We start from the raw sequence: 22,199 nt of genomic DNA, 5'->3' as shown, positions 1-22,199 counted from the left end.
ACCCAACCAAATCATGAGAAAACAAAAAGATAATTACTTGACACATTGGAAAGAATTTACAAAACAACTGAGCAAACTAGAATGCTATTTGGCCCTAAACAGAAAGTACACAGTGGCAGAATACCTGACCACTGTGACTGACCCAAAATGAAGGAACTCTTTAACTATGTACAGACTCAGTGAGTATAGCCTTGCTATTGAGAAAGTCCGCCGTAGGCAGACCTAGCTCTCAAGAGAAGACAGGCTATGTGCACACTGCCCACAAAATGAGGTGGAAACTGAGCTGCACTTCCTAACCTGCCAAATGTATGATCATATTAGAGACACATATTTCCCTCAGATTGCACCGACTGACAAATAATTCTAAAACAAATCCAATTTTGATAAACTCCCATATCTATTGGGTGAAATACCACAGTGTGCAATCACAGCAGCAAGATTTGTGACCTGTTGCGAAAGAAAAGGGCAACCAGTGAAGAACAAACAGCAATGTAAGTACAACCCATGTTTATGTTTATTTATTTTCCCTTTTGTACTTGAACTATTTGCACATTATTACAACACTGTATATAGACATAATATGACATTTGAAATGTCTTTATTCTTTGGGAACTTTTGTGAATCTATTTAACTTGAGCGAGAGAGAGCGAGAGAGACAGAGAGGGAGGGAGTGAGAGGGTGAGAGAGGGGGGGGGAGAGGGAGGGAGAGATGGAGGGAGGGAGAGAGCGAGAGACAGAGAGAGAGTGAGGGAGAGAGATAGGGAGGGAGAGAGCGAGAGACAGAGAGGGAGATTAAGATGACCAGTCATTTTATTAGTGCAGAGTACACATTGATCCTCTCTTTCCAAGCGGGCGGGTTTTAGACTAATGCTCCATCCTCTGATAGAGGGAGACTGGAAGAGAACAGAGACAAATATAAAAAGAGTGGCCAAGGAAGATCTGAGTACTTGCCTAGGCTTCAGCTCGATGGACTAACAGTCTTGTGGCGCACAACCCAGATTCAAATCAAATCTGTACCTAATTAACAACAATAATATAAGTCTTCGTCAGTGCAACATTGTGGATGTATCATGCATCACCCTCATATTGAATTCTGGACCGTGAAGCCAGTTCCACTTCTTTTTATTCCATTATTTCCCTCTAATTAGAGACTGATTTAGACATGGGATACCAGGCTCCAGGCCATAGTTTAAGAGTTGAATATCCCTGATGCATCAAAAAAAAGTGCCAATTGTCACACATGAACAATGCATAATGCAATACCTCCTAACTAGCTGCAATCAATGGGATGACTGCATGAAATACAGTTGTTGATATGCCATACTAATAAAGCTACATTCGATTTATTTTGTTGCATGTATAACTGAGAGGTAATTTGAAGGAAGATGGGTCTTCTTTGAACTACATATCCCATCTATTTTCATTGTTTGTGACGAAACACAACGCATACGCATTGGAGGGGGTTGGTCGGATCTGTGTTTACTTCCGGATTTCGTTCGCAGCAGCAGCTGAAGACCGCTGTAGCTAGCGGTTTGAGCTGCATAGTAATTTTCGTGCAATTTAGCATTCATGACAGAGTGTAGCTAGCTAGCTAGACAAGCGGCGTCCCAAGACAAGATTCGGTTCATTCAGTCCTGCAGTCGGCAAATGACATTAGGTACGCTAGCGGACGGCGACATAAAAACCGAAGACACGAGATACCTCGCTGACCGGAAAGTGGACCGAGACTGTTGCCCGTTCTCCTCCGCTCGTCTTCGAGCTCAAAGTCACTCAATGCTGCGCTCCTCTCGCTCGCTCTCGGCGCAGCACCTCGGCTCCGACTAACTAGATAGTTGTTCATGTTCTTGTTGTTATCTAAGCTCAGGTTCAAAACAAGGACACCAGCGATACGTTTTTGACATTTGACTACCGAGAGACACCGATCCACGGAGAGAGACGGGTCGGGACCAGGCGGCGAAGCGAGGGTTGGCCGGATAAAGTAGTGGGTCGCCTCCAACCCTTGCTGGTGGATTTATTCCTAGATACAAGCATCACCATGGATTGGTTAATGGGGTGAGTACAGCTACCCCTTTCCCGCTGTCACGTTGACAGCACATAGCTAACCATTACCAGTTAATAATCCATTTTTGTGGCCGGTGATATTTGACAACAAATCAAACGAGGTTTACTGTATCAGAACATGTACGATGAACAAGACTACCAGTGAAGATTAGTTCACTTTCCTCTAGATGGCTAGTTAGCTTGCCAAGTTGAGATCATTATGCAATCTTCTCATTTTTAGGAAACAACGGTAACGTTAACCTGCGGGCGGAGCATCCCGTGGCCTGTGTAGCACAGTCAGCGGCCCAGATTAGGTCCTGAAAATGTATTGTTACACACTAGTATATTTTTAGGCAGATTTATTTAGCTAGCAACCTAGCCGTGTTCTGTGTAACGTTATTTCCCTCGCAAGGTGCGTTGTTTGACTAACGTTTTGAACAGGTTTCAAGTAGCTAGCTAGTTTATTAGCTATTTATCCAGCTAGCTACGTTACGTTGGCTTGGTATTTACTGTACATTGGACAGCTAAGCTAGCTAGAGGGCTAGCTGGCTGACAGCACACAGGCCCGGTGACTTCTGCGGATGTTGATACTTTTTCGAGTCTAAAATACATGTTATATCTACAATGTAGCAGATTTTGTTAAAGCAAATACAATTTCATTTCAGAGGTTATCATGACAGTGTAGTTTGTGCAGATCAATTGTGTTGAAATGCAAGTGTGTGGTTTTGGTGGTGACATCATGCACCTCTCGAGCCGCGTATGCGATGCAGACCTGTCACTTTATTTTTGTTTGACACTTCCGTTTTAGGAGTCCTAAATTTGAAAATAGAGAGATTTTGATATGGATTTTAGAGCTACAGCTCAGCATATTTAATGTTTTTTGACAGCTCATGTAGCATCTGTAGGGGTAGGAAGGGACATATTGTGAGTTTATTACACTTCCATGCCCATTTGCCAATTCCATTCTTTCCATCATAACATGTGAGACATTGCAAGACAAGTGTATTCTCTCATTTGCCTTAGTTTTTTAAAATTGACTACAGATTTGTTTCATGACTTAGTTGCACACTATTTACAATGCAAACTCCGGTGAATCAGGCATGGACAGTCTTAATTCATATTTGCATGCAAAGAGAGGAGAGTAATTAAAATACAATTGACAACTTTGCATTGGCATGATAAGCCCAGAACCTACAAATAATTAGTAGGTACACGGATTTGCCTGTTTGTGAACTCATTCAAGGAGTATACGGTTGTATATGGCTTGTGTGGAGATCGGCCTCTTAATCACTTGCTGTGTGTTTTATAATGTTTACCCTGCTGTATTTTGTTATGGAATTATTTTAGCCATTTGTTGCTTGATACTGTATAGAAGATTCCTCTGTATTGTCAGATGACATATCTAAGCATATTTGAAAGATTAGGCCCATCTCTCTGTTATTTGTGTGTCCGTGTGTGTGCTTATGGAGAGATCAATGCTCCTTCTTCATAAAGACACACGTCTGTCTGTCTTTGTCTGTTTTTGTCTGTCTTTGTCTGTCTGTCTGTCTGTGTGCTCCTGGGCCACCACTGATATCATCTCCCAGCAAGGATCTAGAACACAACACAGTGACAGAACATAACACTTCCTTTGTCTGCCCGGCAGCGGTGTCACGGCAGGATTTAAGTCCCCACTGAAAGGTGTGCCGCCGTCAGTGTGAGGGAGGGTAGAGGAAGGGGTGGAGGCCTGCTGTTTGGCTGGTTCTCCTCAACATGACATTCTGGCTGAGAGATAACAAGGCAATCATGGCCTCGTTGGAACCCTGACAAAATATGAACCAGGCACTAGCTACAACAAATAGTTTTTATCTGCATTCGTTGCCTGACTTCTGGTTGATGTGGCAGTGTTGACAGGTCTCATGTTCTCATTTTTAATCTGGGAAAGATATTTATTATCTTTCTCCTTATTCTCTGCCTCTCTCTCTTTGCCTCTCCCTCTCTGCCTTCAGACCGTTTCCCCCCCTTCAGTTTGTGCTTTCAGACCTGGACTGGTTGATATGTCTGTAATTCATGTTTAAGTGCAGCGTTGTTTAGCCTTGGAGACAGAGAGTAATTGTAGTCTACTACACAGCACAAACTTAACCTTATGCACATTTTATCGGCTACTGTTCAAGTCAATGAAGTTATGACTCTGTCATCTACCCACTTCATGAAGGCCTTGACAACAAGCACGATGCCCAGCTGGACATCGGAAGATGTGGCCCATATTCTGCTGCTCTCTAGAGTGTGTGTGGTGTGTGTGTGGTGTGTGGTGTGTGTGTGTGTGTGTGTGTGTGTGTAGGGCCCGTACTGATGAGGGAGAGAAGGATGGAAGGAGAAATAAGGACCCACTGAGACTGATGGAGGAGAGTCGGAGAGAAGGTGACATGGGAGATCAAATTTCATTCATCACATGCTTCGTAAACAACAGGTGTGGACTAACAGTGAAATGCAGAAAGAAAAAGAATAGAAAAGTAAAACGGGTAATAATGAGTAACGATAACTTGTCTATATACAAGGAGTACCAGTACAGAGTCGATGTGCAGGGGTTTGATGTAATTGAGGTAAATATAACTAGGAATAAAGTGACAGATAATAAGCAGCAGCAGCGTGTGATGAGTCAGAAAAGAGAGTCCGGGTAGCTATTTGGTTAACTATTTAACTAACTATTTAGCAGACTTATGGCTTGGCGGTTGAAGCTGATCAGGGTTCTTTTGGTTCCAGACTTGGTGCATCGGTACTGCTTGCCATGCGGTTGCTGAGAGAACAGTCTATGACTTGGGTGACTGGAGTCTTTGACAATTTTTGTGCCTTCGTCTGACACCGTCTGGTATAGAGGTCCTGGATGGCAGGGAGCTCCGCCCCAGTGATTTACTGGGCCATACGTACTACCCTCTGTGGCGCCTTGCAGTCGGAAGCCAAGCAGTTGCCATAACAAGTGAAGATGCTCTCTAGTGCAGCTTTATAACTCTTTGAGGATCTGAGGGCCCATGACAAATCTTTTCAGCCTCCTGAGGGGGAAGAGGTTTCGTGAGGAGGTGTTGTTGTGCCCTCCATGACTGTGACCCACACCACTTCAGCCCCATCGATGTGAATGGGGGCGTGCTCGGCCCTTCGTTTCCCTTAGTCCATGATCAGCTCCTTTGTCTTTCTGACGTTGTGAGAGTGGTTGTTGTCCTGGCATCACACTGCCAGGTCTCTGACCTCCTCCCTATAGGCTGTCTCTTCATCGTTGGTGATCAGGCCTACCACCGGCATGTCGTCGGCAAACGTAATGATGGTATTGGAGTCGTGGGTGAACAGGGAGTACAGGAGGGAACTAAGCACGCACCACTGAGGGGCCCCTGTGTTGAGGGTCAGCGTGGCAGATGTGTTGTTGCCTACCCTGACCACCTTGGGGTGCCCCGTCAGGAAGTCCAGGATCCAGTTGCAGAGGGAGGTGTTCAGTCCCAGGGTTTTTAGCTTAGTGATGAGCTTTGTGGGCACTATGATGTTGAACGCTGAACAGCATTCTCACGTAGGTGTTCCTTTTGTCCAAGTGAGAAAGGGCAGTGTGGAGTGCAGTAGAGATTGCATCATCTGTGGTTCTGTTGGGGTGGTAAGTGAATTGGAGTGGGTGTCTGGGATTATGGCGAATTGGAGTGGGTATCAGGGTGTCTAGGATTATGGTGTTGATATGAGCCATGACCAGCCTTTCAAAGCATTTCATAGCAGCAGATGTGAGTGCTACAGGGCGAGATTCATTTAGACAGGTTACCTTGGCGTTCCTAGGCACAGGGACTATGGTGGTCTGCTTGAAACATGTAGGTGTTACAGACTGTGTCAGGTTGAAAATGTCAGTGAAGACACTTGCCAGCTGGTAGGCGCATGCTCTGAGTACGCGTCCTGGTAATCCATCTGGCCCTGCGTCCTTATGAATTTTGACCTGTTTAAAGGTCTTACTCACATCGGCAACGGAGAGCATGATCACACAGTCGTCCCGAACAGCTGATGCTCTACGCATGGTTCAGTGTTGCTTGCCTTGAAGCGAGTATAGAAGGCATTTAGCTCATCTGGTAGCTTGCGTTACTGGGCAGCTCGTGGCTGGGTTTCCCTTTGTAATCTGTTGTAGTTTGCAAGCCCTCCCACATCCGACGAGCGTCAGTGCTGGTACAATTCAATCTTAGTCCTGTATTGACGCTTTGCCTGTTTGATGGTTTGTTGACGGGCGCAGTGGGATTTCTTACAAGCGTCCGGGTTAGTGTCCCGCTCCTTGAAAGCGGCAGCTCTAGCCTTTTGCTCAGTATGAATGTTGCCTGTAATCCATGGCTTCTGGTTGGGATATGTACTTACGGTCACTGTATGGATGATGTCATCGATGCACTTATTAATGAAGTAGGTTTACTGATGTGGTAAACTCCTCAATACCGTCGGATGACTCCCGAAACAACATATTCCAGTCGGTGCTAGCAAAACAGTCCTGTAGCTTAGAGATGCTCTCGTTGTTATGATGGAGGGATGAAAAACGCAATGATGGAGGGAAAAAGAGGGTGATATGAGAACCCCTAATGGGGGAGAGATGAAGAAAAGGTTGACAGGACCATGACAAGATGGATAGATATAAGACCATATGGGAGATGCTGGAGTGAGTGAAGCTGAGCTTGTCCACCGAGGTCATTGATTGGTGCAGTAATAAATGCCAGAGTTAATAGGTCACTTTGGTGTGTCGTGGTCGGAATGATGATCTCAAAGACAACTTGTGTGTGTGCAGTGGTGTAAAGTACCTAAGTAAAAATACTTAAGTACTACTTAAGTAGGTTTTTGGGGTATCTGTACTTTACTATTTATATTTTTGTCAACTTTTACTTTTACTTCACTACATTACTCAAGAATATTCTGTACTTTTTACGCCATACATTTTCCCGGACACCCAAAAGTACTCGTTATATCTTGAATGCCTAGCAGGACAGGAAAATGGTCTAATTCACACACTTATCAAGAGAACATCCCTGGTCATCCCTACTGCCTCTGATCTGGCGGACTCACTAAACACATGCTTGGTTTGTAAATGATGTCTCAGTGTGGGTGCGTGCCCCTGGCTGTCCGTACATTTAAAAAATAAGAAAATGATACCGTCTGGTTTGATTAGTATAATGAATTTCAAATTATTTCTACTTTTGATACTTAAGTATATTTAAAGCCAAATACTTTTAGACTTTTCCTCAAGTAGTATTTTACTGGTTAACTTTTACTTGAGTCATTTTCTATGAAGGTATCTTTACTTTTACTCAAGTATGACAATTCTGGATACTTTTTTCCACCACTGTGTGTGTGTCCATCTAGGCATCGTGCAACGGCTTGTTGTCGGACCTTCACAAGGTTGGTAGATGATTGGGGTGTCATTGTGTTTGTGTATTCTTGTGTATGTTGGTCCCATGACCGAATGTACCCCTTTGAAACGGACGGGTGCGACAGGTGTTTAATCCCTCATGCATTACCAATCCATCATTGAAAAGCAGGATGGAGGGAGCGAGAGAGAAAAATGACAACTACTAAATGGTGTTAACTTTAGGGTGCAAGACCTGAACAATGGCTTTCAAATGGTCGCGTACACATTTTCCAGATGTTATCAGTGCAGCGAAATGCTTATATTTCTAGCTCCAACAGTGATACTGAACTAAACAATACACACACATCCCAAACATATTAATTCATAAATCAAGAAATATCAGAACGAACAATGTCAATATATATGTATATGATGGTGTGTATAGACAGTGTGGACAGTATATGAATAGGAAAGGTGTGTACAGCAGTAGTTATATAAGATGAGCCTTACTAGAAAACATTATATACATATGAAGTGGGTAAAACAGTATGTAAACATTATTAAAGTGGCCAGTGTTAAATGACTGTGTACATTGGGCAGCAGTCCCTAAGGGGCAGGGGAGAGTACCAGGTGGTAGCCGGCTAGTAACAGTTACTAAGTTCAGGGCATTGTACTGGGTGGATGCTGGCTAGTGGTGACTATTTAACAGTCTGATGGCCTGGAGATATAGAAGCTGTTTTTCAGTCTCTCTTTCCCAGCTTTGATGCACCTGTACTAGAGGTCAACCGATTAATCGGAATGGGCGATTAATTAAGGCCGATTTCAAGTTTTCATAACAATCGGAAATCGGTATTTTTGGACACCGATTTGGCCGATTTTAATTTTTTTAATTTTTTATAAACTAGGCAAGTCAGTTAAGAACACATTCTTATTTTCAATGACGGCCTAGGAACAGTGGGTTAACTTCCTTGTTCAGGGACAGAACGACAGATTTTTACCTTGTCAGCTCGGGGATTCGTTTTTGCAACCTTCCGGGTTACTAGTCCAACGCTCTAACCACCTGCCTTACATTGCACTCCACGAGGAGCCTGCGTGGCAGGCTGACTACCTGTTACGCGAGGGCAGCAAGAAGCCAAGGTAAGTTGCTAGCTAGCATTAAACTTATCTTATAAAAAACAATCAATCTTAACAGAATCACTAGTTAACTACACATGATTGATGATATTACTAGTTTATCTAGCGTGTCCTGCGTTGCATATAATCGATGCGGTGCCTGTTAATTTCTCATTGAATCACAGCCTACTTCTCCAAACGGGTGATGATTTAACAAGCGCATTTGCGAAAATGCACCAATGTACCTAACCATAAACATCAATGCCTTTCTTTAAAAGCAATACACAAGTATATATTTTTAAACCTGCATATTTAGTTAATATTGCCTGCTAACATGAATTTCTTATAATTAGGGAAATTGTGTCACTTCTCTTGCGTTCCGTGCAAGCAGTCAGGGTATATGCAGCAGTTTGGGCCGCCTGGCTCGTTGCGAACTGTGTGAAGTCCATTTATTCCTAACAAAGACCGTAATTAATTTGCCAGAATTGTACATAATTATGACAGAACATTGAAGGTTGTACAATGTAACAGCAATATTTAGACTTAGGGATGCCACCCGTTAGATAAAATACGGTAAGGTTCCGTATTTCACTGAAAGAATAAACGTTTTGTTTTCGAAATGATAGTTTCCGGATTCGACCATATTAATGACCAAAGGCTCGTATTTCTGTGTGTTATTATGTTATAATTAAGTTTATGATTTGATATTTGATAGAGCAGTCTGACTGAGTGGTGGTAGGCAGCAGCAGGCTCGTAAGCATTCATTCAAACAGCACTTTCGTGTGTTTGCCAGCAGCTCTTCCCTGTGCTTCAAGCATTGAGCTGTTTATGACTTCAAGCCTATCAACTCCCGAGATTAGGCTGGTGTAACCGATGTGAAATGGCTAGCTAGTTAGCGGGGTGCGCGCTAATAGCGTTTCAATCGGTGACGTCACTCGCTCTGAGACTTGGAGTGTTGTTCCCCTTGCTCTGCAAGGGCCGCGGCTTTTGTGGAGCGATGGGTAATGATGCTTCGAGGGTGGCTGTTGTCGATGTGTTCCTGGTTCGAGCCCAGGTAGGGGCGAGGAGAGGGACGGAAGCTATACTGTTACACTGGCAATACTAAAGTGCCTATAAGTACATCCAATAGTCAAAGGTATAAGAAATACAAATGGTAGAGAGAGAAATAGTCCTATAATAACTACAACCTAAAACTTCTTACCTGGGAATATTGAAATATGTTCTCATGTTCTGAGCAAGGAACTTAAACGTTAGCTTTTTTACATGGCACATATTGCACTTTTACTTTCTTCTCCAACACTTTGTTTTTGCATTATTTAAACCAAATTGAACATGTTTCATTATTTATTTGAGGCTAAATTGATTTTATTGATGTATTATATTAAGTTTAAATAAGTGTTAATTCAGTATTGTTGTAATTGTCATTATTACAAATAAATATAAAAAAATCGGCTGATTTAATTCGTTTTGGCTTTTTTTGGTCCTCCAATAATCGGTATCGGCGTTGAAAAATCATAATCGGTCGACCTCTAACCTGTACGGTCTCTGCCTGCTAGATGGTAGCGGGGTGAACAGGCCGTGGCTCGTGTGGCTGAGGTCCTTGATGATCTTCTTAGCCTTCCTTTTGACTTTCGGTTGCCGGATATGTCCTGGAGGGCAGGCAGTGGGCCCCCGGTGATACGTTGGGCCGCACCACCCTCTGGAGAGCCCTGAGATTGTGGACGGTGCAGTTGTTTTATCAGGCGGTGAAACAGCCCGGCAGGATGCACTTAGTGGTGCGTCTGTCTTTATTTGAGTAGGTAGTGGATGGAAATGATTCAAACACAGGCTAGATATTTTCCAATACCGACATCAGCCTGTAGCAGACACATGGAGACAGTTCTTGTCTCCATAGGCTCTGTAGAAAATGGGAACAATGCTCCTGATAACATCAAATATTTCACAAACTCAGACACATGAATAGGCTTCATATGTTAAAGGTTTGATTTGGAATCTGACTGGGCTAGCACATGCTTACCCTTCATGGTTAGATTGGAGTCATGTGAGACTGGATAACCGGCGGGCGACCATGTCCTTTTGGAGGCGAGCTGTACACCTAATAATAACGACGACGATGATGCTGCTGCTGCTGATGAGTAACATGACCTCTGGCCAATGGGCAGCTGAGATGACTGGAGGGGAGATTCATAGAGCTATATATAAACTCACATTACACACAGGGCCGGGTCTGGTTATTTATTAAAGCATAGTCACTCACACCATAGTTACACAGCCAAATGTGTGTGTGTGTTTCATTGTCTGTGTAGACAGTATGTGTGTGTTTTATAAATGCACTACATGACCAGTATGTGGACACCTACTTGTTAAACATCTCATTCCAAAATCATGGGGATTAATATGGAGTTGGTCCCCCCTTTGCTGCTATAACAGCCTCCACTCTTCTGGGAAGGCTTTCCACTAGATGTTGGAACACTGCTGGAGACTTGCTTCCATTCAGCCACAGGAGCATTAGTGAGGTCGGGCATTGATGTTGGCCGATTAGGCCTGGCTCGCAGTTGGCGTTCCAATTCATTGCAACGGTGTTCGATGGATTTGAGGTCAGGGCTCTGTGCAGGCCAGTCAAGTTCTTCCACACCGATCTCAACAAACCCTTTCTGTATGGACCTCACTTTGTGCACAAGGACATTGTCAAGCTGAAACAGAAAGGGCCTTCCCCAAACTGTTGCTCCAAATTTGGAAGCACAGAATTGTCTAGAATGTCATTTTATGCTGTAGCATTAAAATGTCCCTTCACTGGAACTAAGGGGCCTAGCCCATGAAAAACAGCCCCAGACCATTATTCGCAGCTGACCCATTGTTGCTCCTAGACGTTTCCACTTCACAATAACAGCACTTACAGTTGACTGGGGCAGCTGTAGCAGGGCAGAAATCTGACGCACTGACTTGTTGGGAAGGTGGCATCCTATGACAGTGCCACTTTGAAAGTCAATGAGCTCTTCAGTAAGGCCATTCTACTTCCATTCTACTGTCTATGGAGATTGCATGGCTTTGTGCTTGATTTTATACATCTGTCAGCAGTGGGTGTGGCTGAAATAGTCCAATCCACTAATTTGAAGGGGTGTCCACATACTTTTGTATATCTATTGTTTGAGTAGACCTACTGTATACCTGTTTGTGTGTTTCTGTTTTATGTATATACTACCTCTTTTTACATTTGACTCATGGTGTGTATTCATAGAAAGTTATCTAAATGTCCTGGTACACTTTCATAGCTGCCGTCAATGCTCATTCGCAGCTATGTCCTCATCTCAACCCTTGTGCTTTATCTGTACCATCTCACACACACACACGCACGCTAGCGCACGCACACACACCGCAGCAGTGTAAGTGAGTTTTCTCTGCTAAAGCTGAAGATATTCACAGCAAATTGGCCAGTATTACCTAGTGTTGATTTTCCAGTGTAACATTTATAGTGTGGATTCTGGTGTTAAATGAACACTGTAAGTGTTAAATTAACAGACAGTGGTGTAAAAGAAGCCCAGTGTAGTAGGGCTGTGCGATATATCAAATTCAAATTAATTTGATATAATGTTTTTACGCGATATTCCAAATGCTTGTATCGCAAGAATCAAGGTGGTGTTGTTTTTGTTTTATGAGCGTTTGTCTGCTTGTTGTCATGTTGTATTTTTGGTCTCGTCTCCTTCGCTCCTCTGTGCCGTGTGCACCTTCCCATTTACACCAGAGATCTGTATATAATGACGAGATGCACGTCTCCGCCCTAACAATGGGAGTTGTTGTCCTAAAGATGGGAAGGCAGGCGACAAGCTCACAGTAGGTCCAAAATAAACTCATAGAAACACATTACCTTATTTTTGTACTGATGTCAGGGGGAGTGAAACCTCTCGCTTCGCCTCTTCCTCTGTGGTTTAAACGTTCACCAAGCCCTTCCCCTGCCTCTCACGCCAACAGTTGAGAGATCACATCTTTCTCCCTGGCAAGCGCTTTCAACTCGCTATTTGCATTTGAGGTTTGGTCTAACAGAATGGGTGATATGGGGTGGCAGGGTAGCCTGGTGGTTAGAGCGTTGGACTAGTAACCGAAAGGTTGCAAGTTCGAATCCCCGAGCTGACAAGGTACAATCTGTTGCTGTGCCCTTGAACAGGCAGTTCCTGTTCAAGGGAACAGGACTGAACTGTTCACTGTTCCTAGGCCGTCATTGAATGTAAGAATTTTGTTCTTAACTGACTTGCCTAGTTAAATAAAGGTTAAATAAATATGGACACTGAAACACATTGAGACGTTATTTTACTGTAATAGAGGACAAGTTAACATTTCTGTTTCAACGTTTTATGTCTCAACTACTCAAATTGTGCGCAGAGAAGACACTACTAAAACGAGAGTATCAATGAACATTGATTCTGGAAAATGAATGCTCAGTTGGTCGTGTGCAGCATTGGTGTACAAGAATGTTATACTAGCCGTCTAGTCTGTGTTTTATAAGTGTTCATTAAGCATAAAACACAATTATATAAGGAATTGGCAACTAATTTTCATTCTGAGAAATAAGGTAGGCCACTTGATTTCAACATCTGAACTAAGTGGACAGGCTAACAGGCTGACTACAACGAGCATTGCAAAATAATTTTAGAAATCTATATTATTCAATTATTGCACCCACACTGCTCGCGCGCGCCAACGAGCGTCTGCGTTGCCAAGGGCTAAAATAGAAGTCAGTTCTATTTGTGACGCAGATCGCGCTGCAAGTCCTGCCTCTCCCATCTCCTCATTGGTTTATAGAAGCAGGTACCCATTGCCATCTCCTCATTGGTTATACAAGGTCGGTGGCGGTAATGCACCTAATTTATGAAAGTTGCCAATCGAAATATAAAGTCAAGAGAAAAAAAAGCCTAGAATTAGGAGAGATGATTATAAACAATTCGGTTGACCGTTTCATGTGTGAATTAATGGTCGGAGTAGAGGACCTTGTGCATTTCAGGTAAAATAACAACTCAATGTTTATATCCCAGGACAAATTAGCTTGTAACAGCAAGCTAGCTAAATAGGACAAATTAGCTAACAAGTGCAAGCTAGCTAGCTAAATTGCCATACATGTTTAATACTTTTCGACCTGTCCCCAAATTAATGTAATTGGTTCAGAGTTTGTTTTGATATTTTAACCTGCGTGTCGTGATCGCGTTTGGTGTGGGGGGACAAAATAAATGTATACACGATGGCACACGCGCGCAGCCGGTTTGGGTTCCGTGTAACGTGCTGTTCAAACAGTTGGAGACAGACAAAAGGATGCTTTCATAACAATTCAACTGTTCAACCTTGTTAGCTAGCAAATAGATCCAAGTTGGCTAAACTTGAAATACAAAGATTAGCTGGCTAATCTCTAGCCATAACCTGAAAGGTCGCTCAGCAAGGAAGATGCCACTGCTCCAAAACCGCCATAAAAAAGCAAGACTACGGTTTGCAACTGCACATGGGGACAACGATCGTACTTTTTGGAGAAATGCCCTCTTGTCTGATGAAACAAAAATAGAACTGTTTGGCCATAATGACCATCGTTATGTTTGGAGGAAAAAGGGGGAGGCTTGCAAGCCGAAGAACACCATCCCAACCGTGAAGCACGAGGGTGGCAGCATCATGTTGTGGGGGTGCTTTGCTGCAGGAGGGACTGATGCACCTCACAAAATAGATGGCATCATGAGGCAGGAAAATTGCGTGGATATATTGAAGCAACATCTCAAGACATCAGTCAGGGTGTTAAAGCTTGGTTGCAAATGGGTATTCCAAATGGACAATGACCCCAAGCATACTTCCAAAGTTGTGGCAAAATGGCTTAAGGACAACAAAATCAAGGTATTGGAGTGGCCCTGACCTCAATCCTATAGAAAATTTGTGGGCAGAACTGAAAAAGCGTGTGCGAGCAAGGAGGCCTACAAACCTGACTCAGTTACACCAGCTCTGTCAGGAGGAATGGGCCAGAATTCACCCATCTTATTGTGGGAAGCTTGTGGAAGGCTACCTGAAACATTTGACCTAAGTTAAACAATTTAAAGGCAATGCTACCAAATACTAATTGAGTGTATGTAAACTTCTGACCCATTGGGAATGTAATGAAAGAAATATAAGCTGAATTAAATGATTCTCTCTACTATTATTCTGACATTTTACATTCTTAAAATGAAGTGGTGATCCTAGCTGACCTAAGACAGGGAATTAAATGTATTTGGCTGGGGTATATGTAAACTTCCGACTTCAACTGTATGTCCTGATCAGGAGACATAATTTGTCGCTGCATTCTCCTGGCTGAATGGAACAGGGACTAACAGAACATTGCTTTGCCCCCGAGTCAACGGTCTTCCTACCTCTCTCTCTCTCTCTGTCTCCTCCATAATGTTCTTTCACTCCCTTTCTCTTTACTAGGCTTGTTCTAATATGCTTTCTGACTCCTACTCACCAGGTCCTTCTCCATGAGGGTGTGTGGTGTCTTAAGTCAGTTACGAGGATATTAGAATTGATCCGAGGTTCTAGAACACACAGCTTACTGTAACACCTGTCTGGAAAGGAGCATTTACAACCTTCAACACACACACACACACACAGATCTTTGCGTGCGTAGGAGTGGATGGATAGCTACTGTTGACTTGATCTTCATAGACCGTTAGTGCTGTAAGTAGAATGCTCTCTATGTGAACAAGGCAGCTCCCTCTTGCCCTGCACTTCAACATTGTTTGTCTTCGAAAATGCTAACCTTATCTGCAAAATGATAGAACATTTGTATACTGTAGTCAGTGAGTGACTGTTATTACATCGAGATGACTTTATTTAGGAGTTCCAAAGCAGCGAAGTCCAGTTGACAGTATGCTTGGGTGGTATATTGAATACCGGGAAGCCCTGCCTGGTCTCTATGGTTTGCTCTCTTTCTTACTCCCTCTTTTGCTCGCTCTTTTTCTTGCTCTCTTTCTTGCTCTCTTTCTTGCGCTCTGTTCCTCGCTCTCTTTCGTGCTCTCTTTTCTCGCTCGCGCTCTTTCTCGCTCGCTCTCTTTCTCGCTCGCTCTCTTTCTCGCTCGCTCTCTTTCTCACTCGCTCTCTTTCTTGCTCTCTTTCTCGCTCGCTCTCTTTCTTACTCTCTTTCTCGCTCTCTTTCTCACTCTCTTTCTCGCTCGCTCTCTTTCTTGCTCTCTTTTTTGCTCTCTCTGTTCCGCTCTCTTTCTCGCTCTCTTTCTTGCTCTCTTTCTCGCTCTTCTCGCTCCTCTCGCTCTCTTTCTCGCTCGCTCTCTTTCTCGCTCGCTCTCTTTCTTGCTCTAACTCTTTTGCTCTTTCTCTTTCTTGCTCGCTCTCTTTCTTGCTCGCTCTCTTTCTTGCTCGCTCTCTTTCTTTCTCGCTCGCTCTCTCTTTCTTGCTCTCTTTCTTGCTCTCTTTTTTGCTCTCTCTGTTCCTCGCTCTCTTTCTTGCTCTTTCTCGCTCGCTCTCTTTCTCGCTCACTCTCTTTCTCGCTCGCTCTCTTTCTTGCTCTCTAACTCTTTTGCTCTTTCTCTTTCTTGCTCGCTCTCTTTCTTGCTCGCTCTCTTTCTTGCTCGCTCTCTTTCTTGCTCTCTTTCTTGCTCTCTTTGCTCTCTCGCTCGATCTCTCTTTTTTCTTACTTTCTTGCTCGCTCTCTTTCTTTGCTCGCTCTCTTTCTCGCTCTCTTTCTCGCTCTCTTTCTTGCTCGCTCTCTTTCTCGCTCTCTTTCTTGCTCGCTCGCTCTCTTTCTTGCTCGCTCTCTTGCTCGCTCGCTCTCTTTCTTTCTCGCTCTCTTTCTTGCTCTCTTTCTTGCTCTCTCACACTTTCTCTTTCTTGCTCTCTTTCTCGCTCTCTTGCTCTTGCTCTCTCACTCTTTCTCGCTTTCTCTCTGTTTCTTGCTCTGTTACTTGCTCTGTTTCTTGCTATATGCTAGGTAGTGGAGCTGGGGTTAGCCAGGGGTAACTATATGCTAGCTAGCGGAGCTGGGGTTATCAGAAGAAAGGAGAGAGGGGAGGAGAGAGCGGGAGGGGAGGGGAAAGTTCTCATTTGGGATGACTGGGAATAGGCACGAATTCCCTTCTTTGCCAGCTCTCCTCCTCACGTAATGTACAGCCACTTCATTAAGTAGCATTTCAGTCTAGTGGCTTTGCCTTGGTTTTGCTGCAGACAACGACTGAGGCATCACTTAAGGGCATCTGACAGCAGCGAAGGCACGCAAAGAACAGCAGTGTCTGCGTGGCACAGCACACCACAGGCTGTTGGGCAACCGTTCCTTCAGGTGTCATGGAAGGGGTCGTCACAGTTAAGCTAGCTACAGCTAGCTCTTCTCCACTAGCATAGTTGTCATTTTGCACGGAAGTGAGTTGAAACAGGAGAATAGAGGGTTGAACCCTGTGACCCCAGGCCTAGATACCGTGTCTAAGTAAGGCTATTAGAAGCAAATGGAAAGTGATAGAAAGGTTCTTTTGAGCCCTTCTCTGAGGTAAATGGCCTAGGGTACACACGCACGTGCACGCGCGCACACGCACACACACACACACACGTACACACGCACACACACACACACACGTACACACACACACACACACGTACACACACACACGTACACACACACACGTACACACACACACGTACACACACACACGTACACACACGCGTACACACACGCGTACACACACGTACACACACGTACACACACGTACACACACGTACACACACACGTACACACACGTACACACACGTACACACACACACGTACACACACACACGTACACACACACACGTACACACACACACGTACACACACACACGTACACACACGTACACACACGTACACACACACACCTGGTTAGACAGCACTGCACTTTCTGTGGTCTCTTGAGATAATCTTTCTCTCTTCTTCCCTCCATCTCTCCCTCTCAGGCAGGATGAGGCGCAGAAATGAAAGTCATACCAGAATGACTGCACTTTGGCTTTTACCGAGTGTGTGTGTGTGTCTGTGTGTTTTGTCTGTCTGTCTGTGTGTTTTGTCTGTCTGTCTCTGTCTGTCTCTGTCTGTCTCTGTCTGTCTCTGTCTGTCTGTCTCTGTCTGTCTGTCTCTGTCTGTCTGTCTGTCTGGATCAAGGTGAAACCACCCCACCAATCCTAAAACAACCCTGGCGGCCCAGCATATCCCTCGGACAACCCATAATATAAAAACAGAAAATATACAAGAATTGTTTATTGTGTGTGTTGTTTCTGTGTTGTCCCTTTCTGTTTAGAATACGTTTTAGGAATGACCGTGCTTTGACTATGTTGACCGTTTCGTAACGCTGGGGGGGTCCTCCCGAACTCCAATGATGCATGGTGATGGGTCATAACAGGTCCTATATCAAACCTTATTAATGGGTGGTGAAGGGTCACATTGAAAGGCTAGTTATGGCACACATCAACTCCATCATCCCAGACACCCTAGACCCACTCCAATTTGCATACTGCCCCAACAGATCCACAGAAGACGCAATCTCAATTGCACTCCACACTGCCCTCACCCACCTAGATAAGAGGAACACCTATGTGTTTTTGTGATTTTATTTTTTTTAAACCTTTATTTAACTAGGCAAGTCAGTTAAGAACACATTCTTATATTCAATGACGGCCTAGGAATGGTGGGTTAACTGCCTTGTTTAGGGGCAGAACTGTGTCTGTGTGTGTGTGACTGTGTCTGTCGCTGTGTGACTGTGTCTGTCTCTGTGTGTGTGTCTGTCTCTGTGTGTGTGACTGTGTGACTGTGTCTGTCTCTGTGTGTGTGTTACTGTGTGTGTGTGTCTATCTCTGTATGTGTGTTACTGTGTGTGTGTGTGTGTGTGTGTGTGTGTGTGTGTGTGTGTGTGTGTGTGTGTGTGTGTGTGTGTGTGTGTGTGTGTGTGACTGTGTGTGACTGTGTGTGACTGTGTGTCTGTCTGTGTGTCTGTCTGTGTGTGTCTCTGTGTGTGTGTCTGTCTCTGTCTCTGTGTGTGTGTCTGTGTGTGACTGTGTCTGTCTCTGTGTGTGTCACTGTGTGTGTCTCTGTGTGTGTGTCTATCTCTCTCTCTCTGTGTGTGTGTGTGTGTGTGTGTGTGTGTGTGTGTGTGTGTGTGTGTGTGTGTGTGTGTGTGTGTGTGTGTGTGTGTGTGTGTGTGAGACTGTCTGTCTCTCTGTGTGTGTGTGTGAGACTGTCTGTCTCTCTGTGTGTGTGTGTGAGACTGTGTGTCTCTGTGTGTGTGACTGTGTCTGTCTCTGTGTGTGTGTCTGTCTGTGTGTGTGTGACTGTGTCTGTCTCTGTGTGTGTGTTACTGTGTGTGTGTGTCTATCTCTGTATGTGTGTTACTGTGTGTGTGTGTGTGTGTGTGTGTGTGTGTGTGTCTGTGTGTGACTGTGTCTGTCTCTGTGTGTGTGTGACTGTGTGTGTCACTGTGTGTGTCTCTGTGTGTGTGTCTGTCTCTGTCTCTGTGTGTGTGACTGTCTATCTCTCTCTCTGTGTGTGTGTGTGTGTGTGTGTGTGTGTGTGTGTGTGTGTGTGTGTGTGTGTGTGTGTGTGTGTGTGTGTGTGTGTGTGTGTGTGTGTGTGTGTGTGTGTGTGAGACTGTCTGTCTCTCTGTGTGTGTGTGTGAGACTGTGTGTCTCTGTGTGTGTGACTGTGTCTGTCTCTGTGTGTGACAGCTATTCTTGTCCTGTCAGGTTTGCTGTAGGGCTTCTGTGCAGTGGTGACTGTGTGTGTGTGGCCGGGTGACCTATATTTTGTTCTGTCACACTTCCTGTAGAGAGGAGGGGATTGACAGGCAGGGGGAGAGTAGATAGTCATGGTGTCAGTGCTAAAGTCAGGGTTTGTCCTTGGTGGTTGAGGCCTGCGGATTTAGGCTGGTTTAAACCGTAATAACCCAGGGTTTGTCCTTGGTGGTTGAGGCCTGTGGATTTAGGCTGGTTTAAACTGTAATAACCCAGGGTTTGTCCTTGGTGGTTGAGGCCTGTGGATTTAGGCTGGTTTAAACTGTAATAACCCAGGGTTTGTCCTTGGTGGTTGAGGCCTGCGGATTTAGGCTGGTTTAAACTGTAATAACCCAGGGTTTGTCCTTGGTGGTTGAGGCCTGCGGATTTAGGCTGGTTTAAACTGTAATAACGCAGGGTTTGTCCTTGGTGGTTGAGGCCTGCGGATTTAGGCTGGTTTAAACTGTAATAACCCAGGGTTTGTCCTTGGTGGTTGAGGCCTGCGGATTTAGGCTGGTTTAAACTTTAAACGGATGAAAGAACTGTGTGTTGCATCAGACAGGAAGACTCTTCTAAAGCACTGGTTTCTCTGGTTGATGTGTGTGTGTGTGCGTCCAGCCAGCCAGCCCCACGCCATGGGCTCTCCCTCTCTTAATGGGATTACAGGGCCTCTGTCCAGTGCATGCTGAGAGAGAGGAGACGAGTGGACAGAACATGACAAAAGAGTGGTGGAGACTGGAAAGGGGAGGAAAAGGGAGGCGAGACAGACAATTGAAAGTCAGTGGTGGAGATGGGCGAGCGGTAGGTAGAGGTCAGGAAAGAACAGGAAGGAAGGAGAGTGATGTTTAGAGCAGTGGTCACCAACTGTTTCTGAGTCGAAATGCAAGCCGACATCTACCGCTCAGATTTATTTATAAACATGACTTAAAAATTGTAAGCATGTGCAACATTAACCAATTAAAAAACAGTATTGTCGCAATGAGGTTTATGCAGTAGGCTAAAGGCTTAATACATTATCACTGCATATTGGCTGTGCTTGAATTTACCTGTCAATGTTGTTCTTCTCAGACCATTTAGAAATGATTTTTTATAAATTATATCACACTGGGAATAGATACTTTGTTGTATTGTGAGGCACAGCTGAGTGAGCATAATCACTAGCTTTCTGGATGGCCTGCATCTGATGGTCAGTCTGAGGGGAGGGAGGGACACTGATGGCCTGCATCTGATGGTCAGTCTGAGGGGAGGGAGGGACACTGATGGCCTGCATCTGATGGTCAGTCTGAGGGGAGGGAGGGACACTGATGGCCTGCATCTGATGGTTAGTCTGAGGGAGGGACACTGATGGCCTGCATCTGATGGTCAGTCTGAGGGAGGGACACTGATGGCCTGCATCTGATGGTCAGTCTGAGGGGAGGGAGGGACACTGATGGCCTGCATCTGATGGTCAGTCTGAGGGGAGGGAGGGACACTGATGGCCTGCATCTGATGGTCAGTCTGAGGGGAGGGAGGGACACTGATGGCCTGCATCTGATGGTCAGTCTGAGGGGAGGGAGGGACACTGATGGCCTGCATCTGATGGTCAGTCTGAGGGGAGGGAGGGACACTGATGGCCTGCATCTGATGGTCAGTCTGAGGGGAGGTAGGGACACTGATGGCCTGCATCTGATGGTCAGTCTGAGGGGAGGGAGGGACACTGATGGCCTGCATCTGATGGTCAGTCTGAGGGGAGGGAGCGACACTGATGGCCTGCATCTGATGGTCAGTCTGAGGGGAGGGAGCAGCAGTAAGGCTGCCTGTCACCTGACTCACCATCCTTCCTCTCTCCCTCCATCCTCTGAGAAAAGAGGACACAGTCTTCCAGCTGATGGTGAATCTCAAGTCGCAGTACATTATTTCTGCCTCATGCACCAATGGATATTGTTACTCCTATGACCAAAGAAAGTGAAATATTCCTCAATTATTAAAAAATACACAAATCAAATTTTATTGGTCACATATACGTGATTAGCAGATGTTATTGCGGGTGTAGCGAAATCCTGTGCTTCTAGCTCCAACAGTGCAGTAATATCTAACAAGTAATATCTAACAGTTTCACAACATATACACAATACATACGAATCTAAGTAGGAATGAATTAAGACTATATATACATATGGACGAGCAATGTCAGGGCGGAACGGACTAAGATACCGTAGAATAGTATAGAATACAGTATATACATATGAGATGAGTAATGCCAGATATGTAAACATTATTAAAGTGGCCAGTGATTCCTAGTCTATGCCTATAGGCAGCAGCCTCTAATGTGCTAGTGATGGCTGTTTAACAGTCTGATGGGCCTTGAGATGGAAGCTGTTTTTCAGTCTCTCGGTCCCAGCTTTGATGCACCTGTACTGACCTCACCTTCTGGATGATAGCGGGGTGAACAGGCAGTGGCTTGGGTGGTTGATGTCCTTGATGATCTTTTTGGCCTTCCTGTGACATCGGGTGCTGTAGTTGTCCTGGAGGTCCAAGCAGCTAATAATAACAATGCAGGCTTATGGAAACACTTTGCTGTACTCATTCATTACAGCTGCTGTGCTGGTTGTAGCATGAGTGGAAGTAGGGAGAACACTAATTTCATGGCTTATGAAAGGGTTTGAACAAAGTGTTGACAGTGCTGAATAACAGCTGAAACATAAACTTACTTGTATAGGCGGAGTTCTACCTTCAGACACATTAAATGATTCAAAATGACAACACTTTTCCTTCCCAGCGCCAGAGATACTGAATCAAGTGCACCCACCACCAACATCGCAAAACAAATAAAAACTATGCAACAAAAGGAACGCAAGGCTTTTTCCTCTGGGTTTTTACAGAAATGTAGGGTGATGGACTAGGAATGCCTTGGAGATGCCTTGGTGACCACTGGTTTAGAAGATAGGAGTGAAGGAGGAGCTTTAGCCCTCCAGTCCACCTGTATACAGTAGCTGCAGTGGAC

General features: G+C 44.7%; 1 protein-coding gene across 1 annotated transcript in view; it reads left to right on the top strand.

Moving 5' to 3' along the window:
* Window positions 1-1,490: 1,490 nt before the first annotated feature.
* LOC120052368 (MOB kinase activator 2-like) overlaps window positions 1,491-22,199 on the top strand; it is a 110,477-nt gene continuing 89,768 nt past the window's right edge. The window contains exon 1 of the mRNA XM_038999228.1: window positions 1,491-2,052. Within this exon, the coding sequence (XP_038855156.1) occupies window positions 2,036-2,052 (17 nt within the window). The 5' untranslated portion in view covers window positions 1,491-2,035. The remainder of the gene's footprint in view (window positions 2,053-22,199) is intronic.

The sequence above is a fragment of the Salvelinus namaycush genome, chromosome 8 (assembly GCF_016432855.1).
Source record: "Salvelinus namaycush isolate Seneca chromosome 8, SaNama_1.0, whole genome shotgun sequence".
NCBI lineage: Eukaryota > Metazoa > Chordata > Actinopteri > Salmoniformes > Salmonidae > Salvelinus > Salvelinus namaycush.
This window is presented reverse-complemented; position numbering and strand designations above follow the sequence as displayed.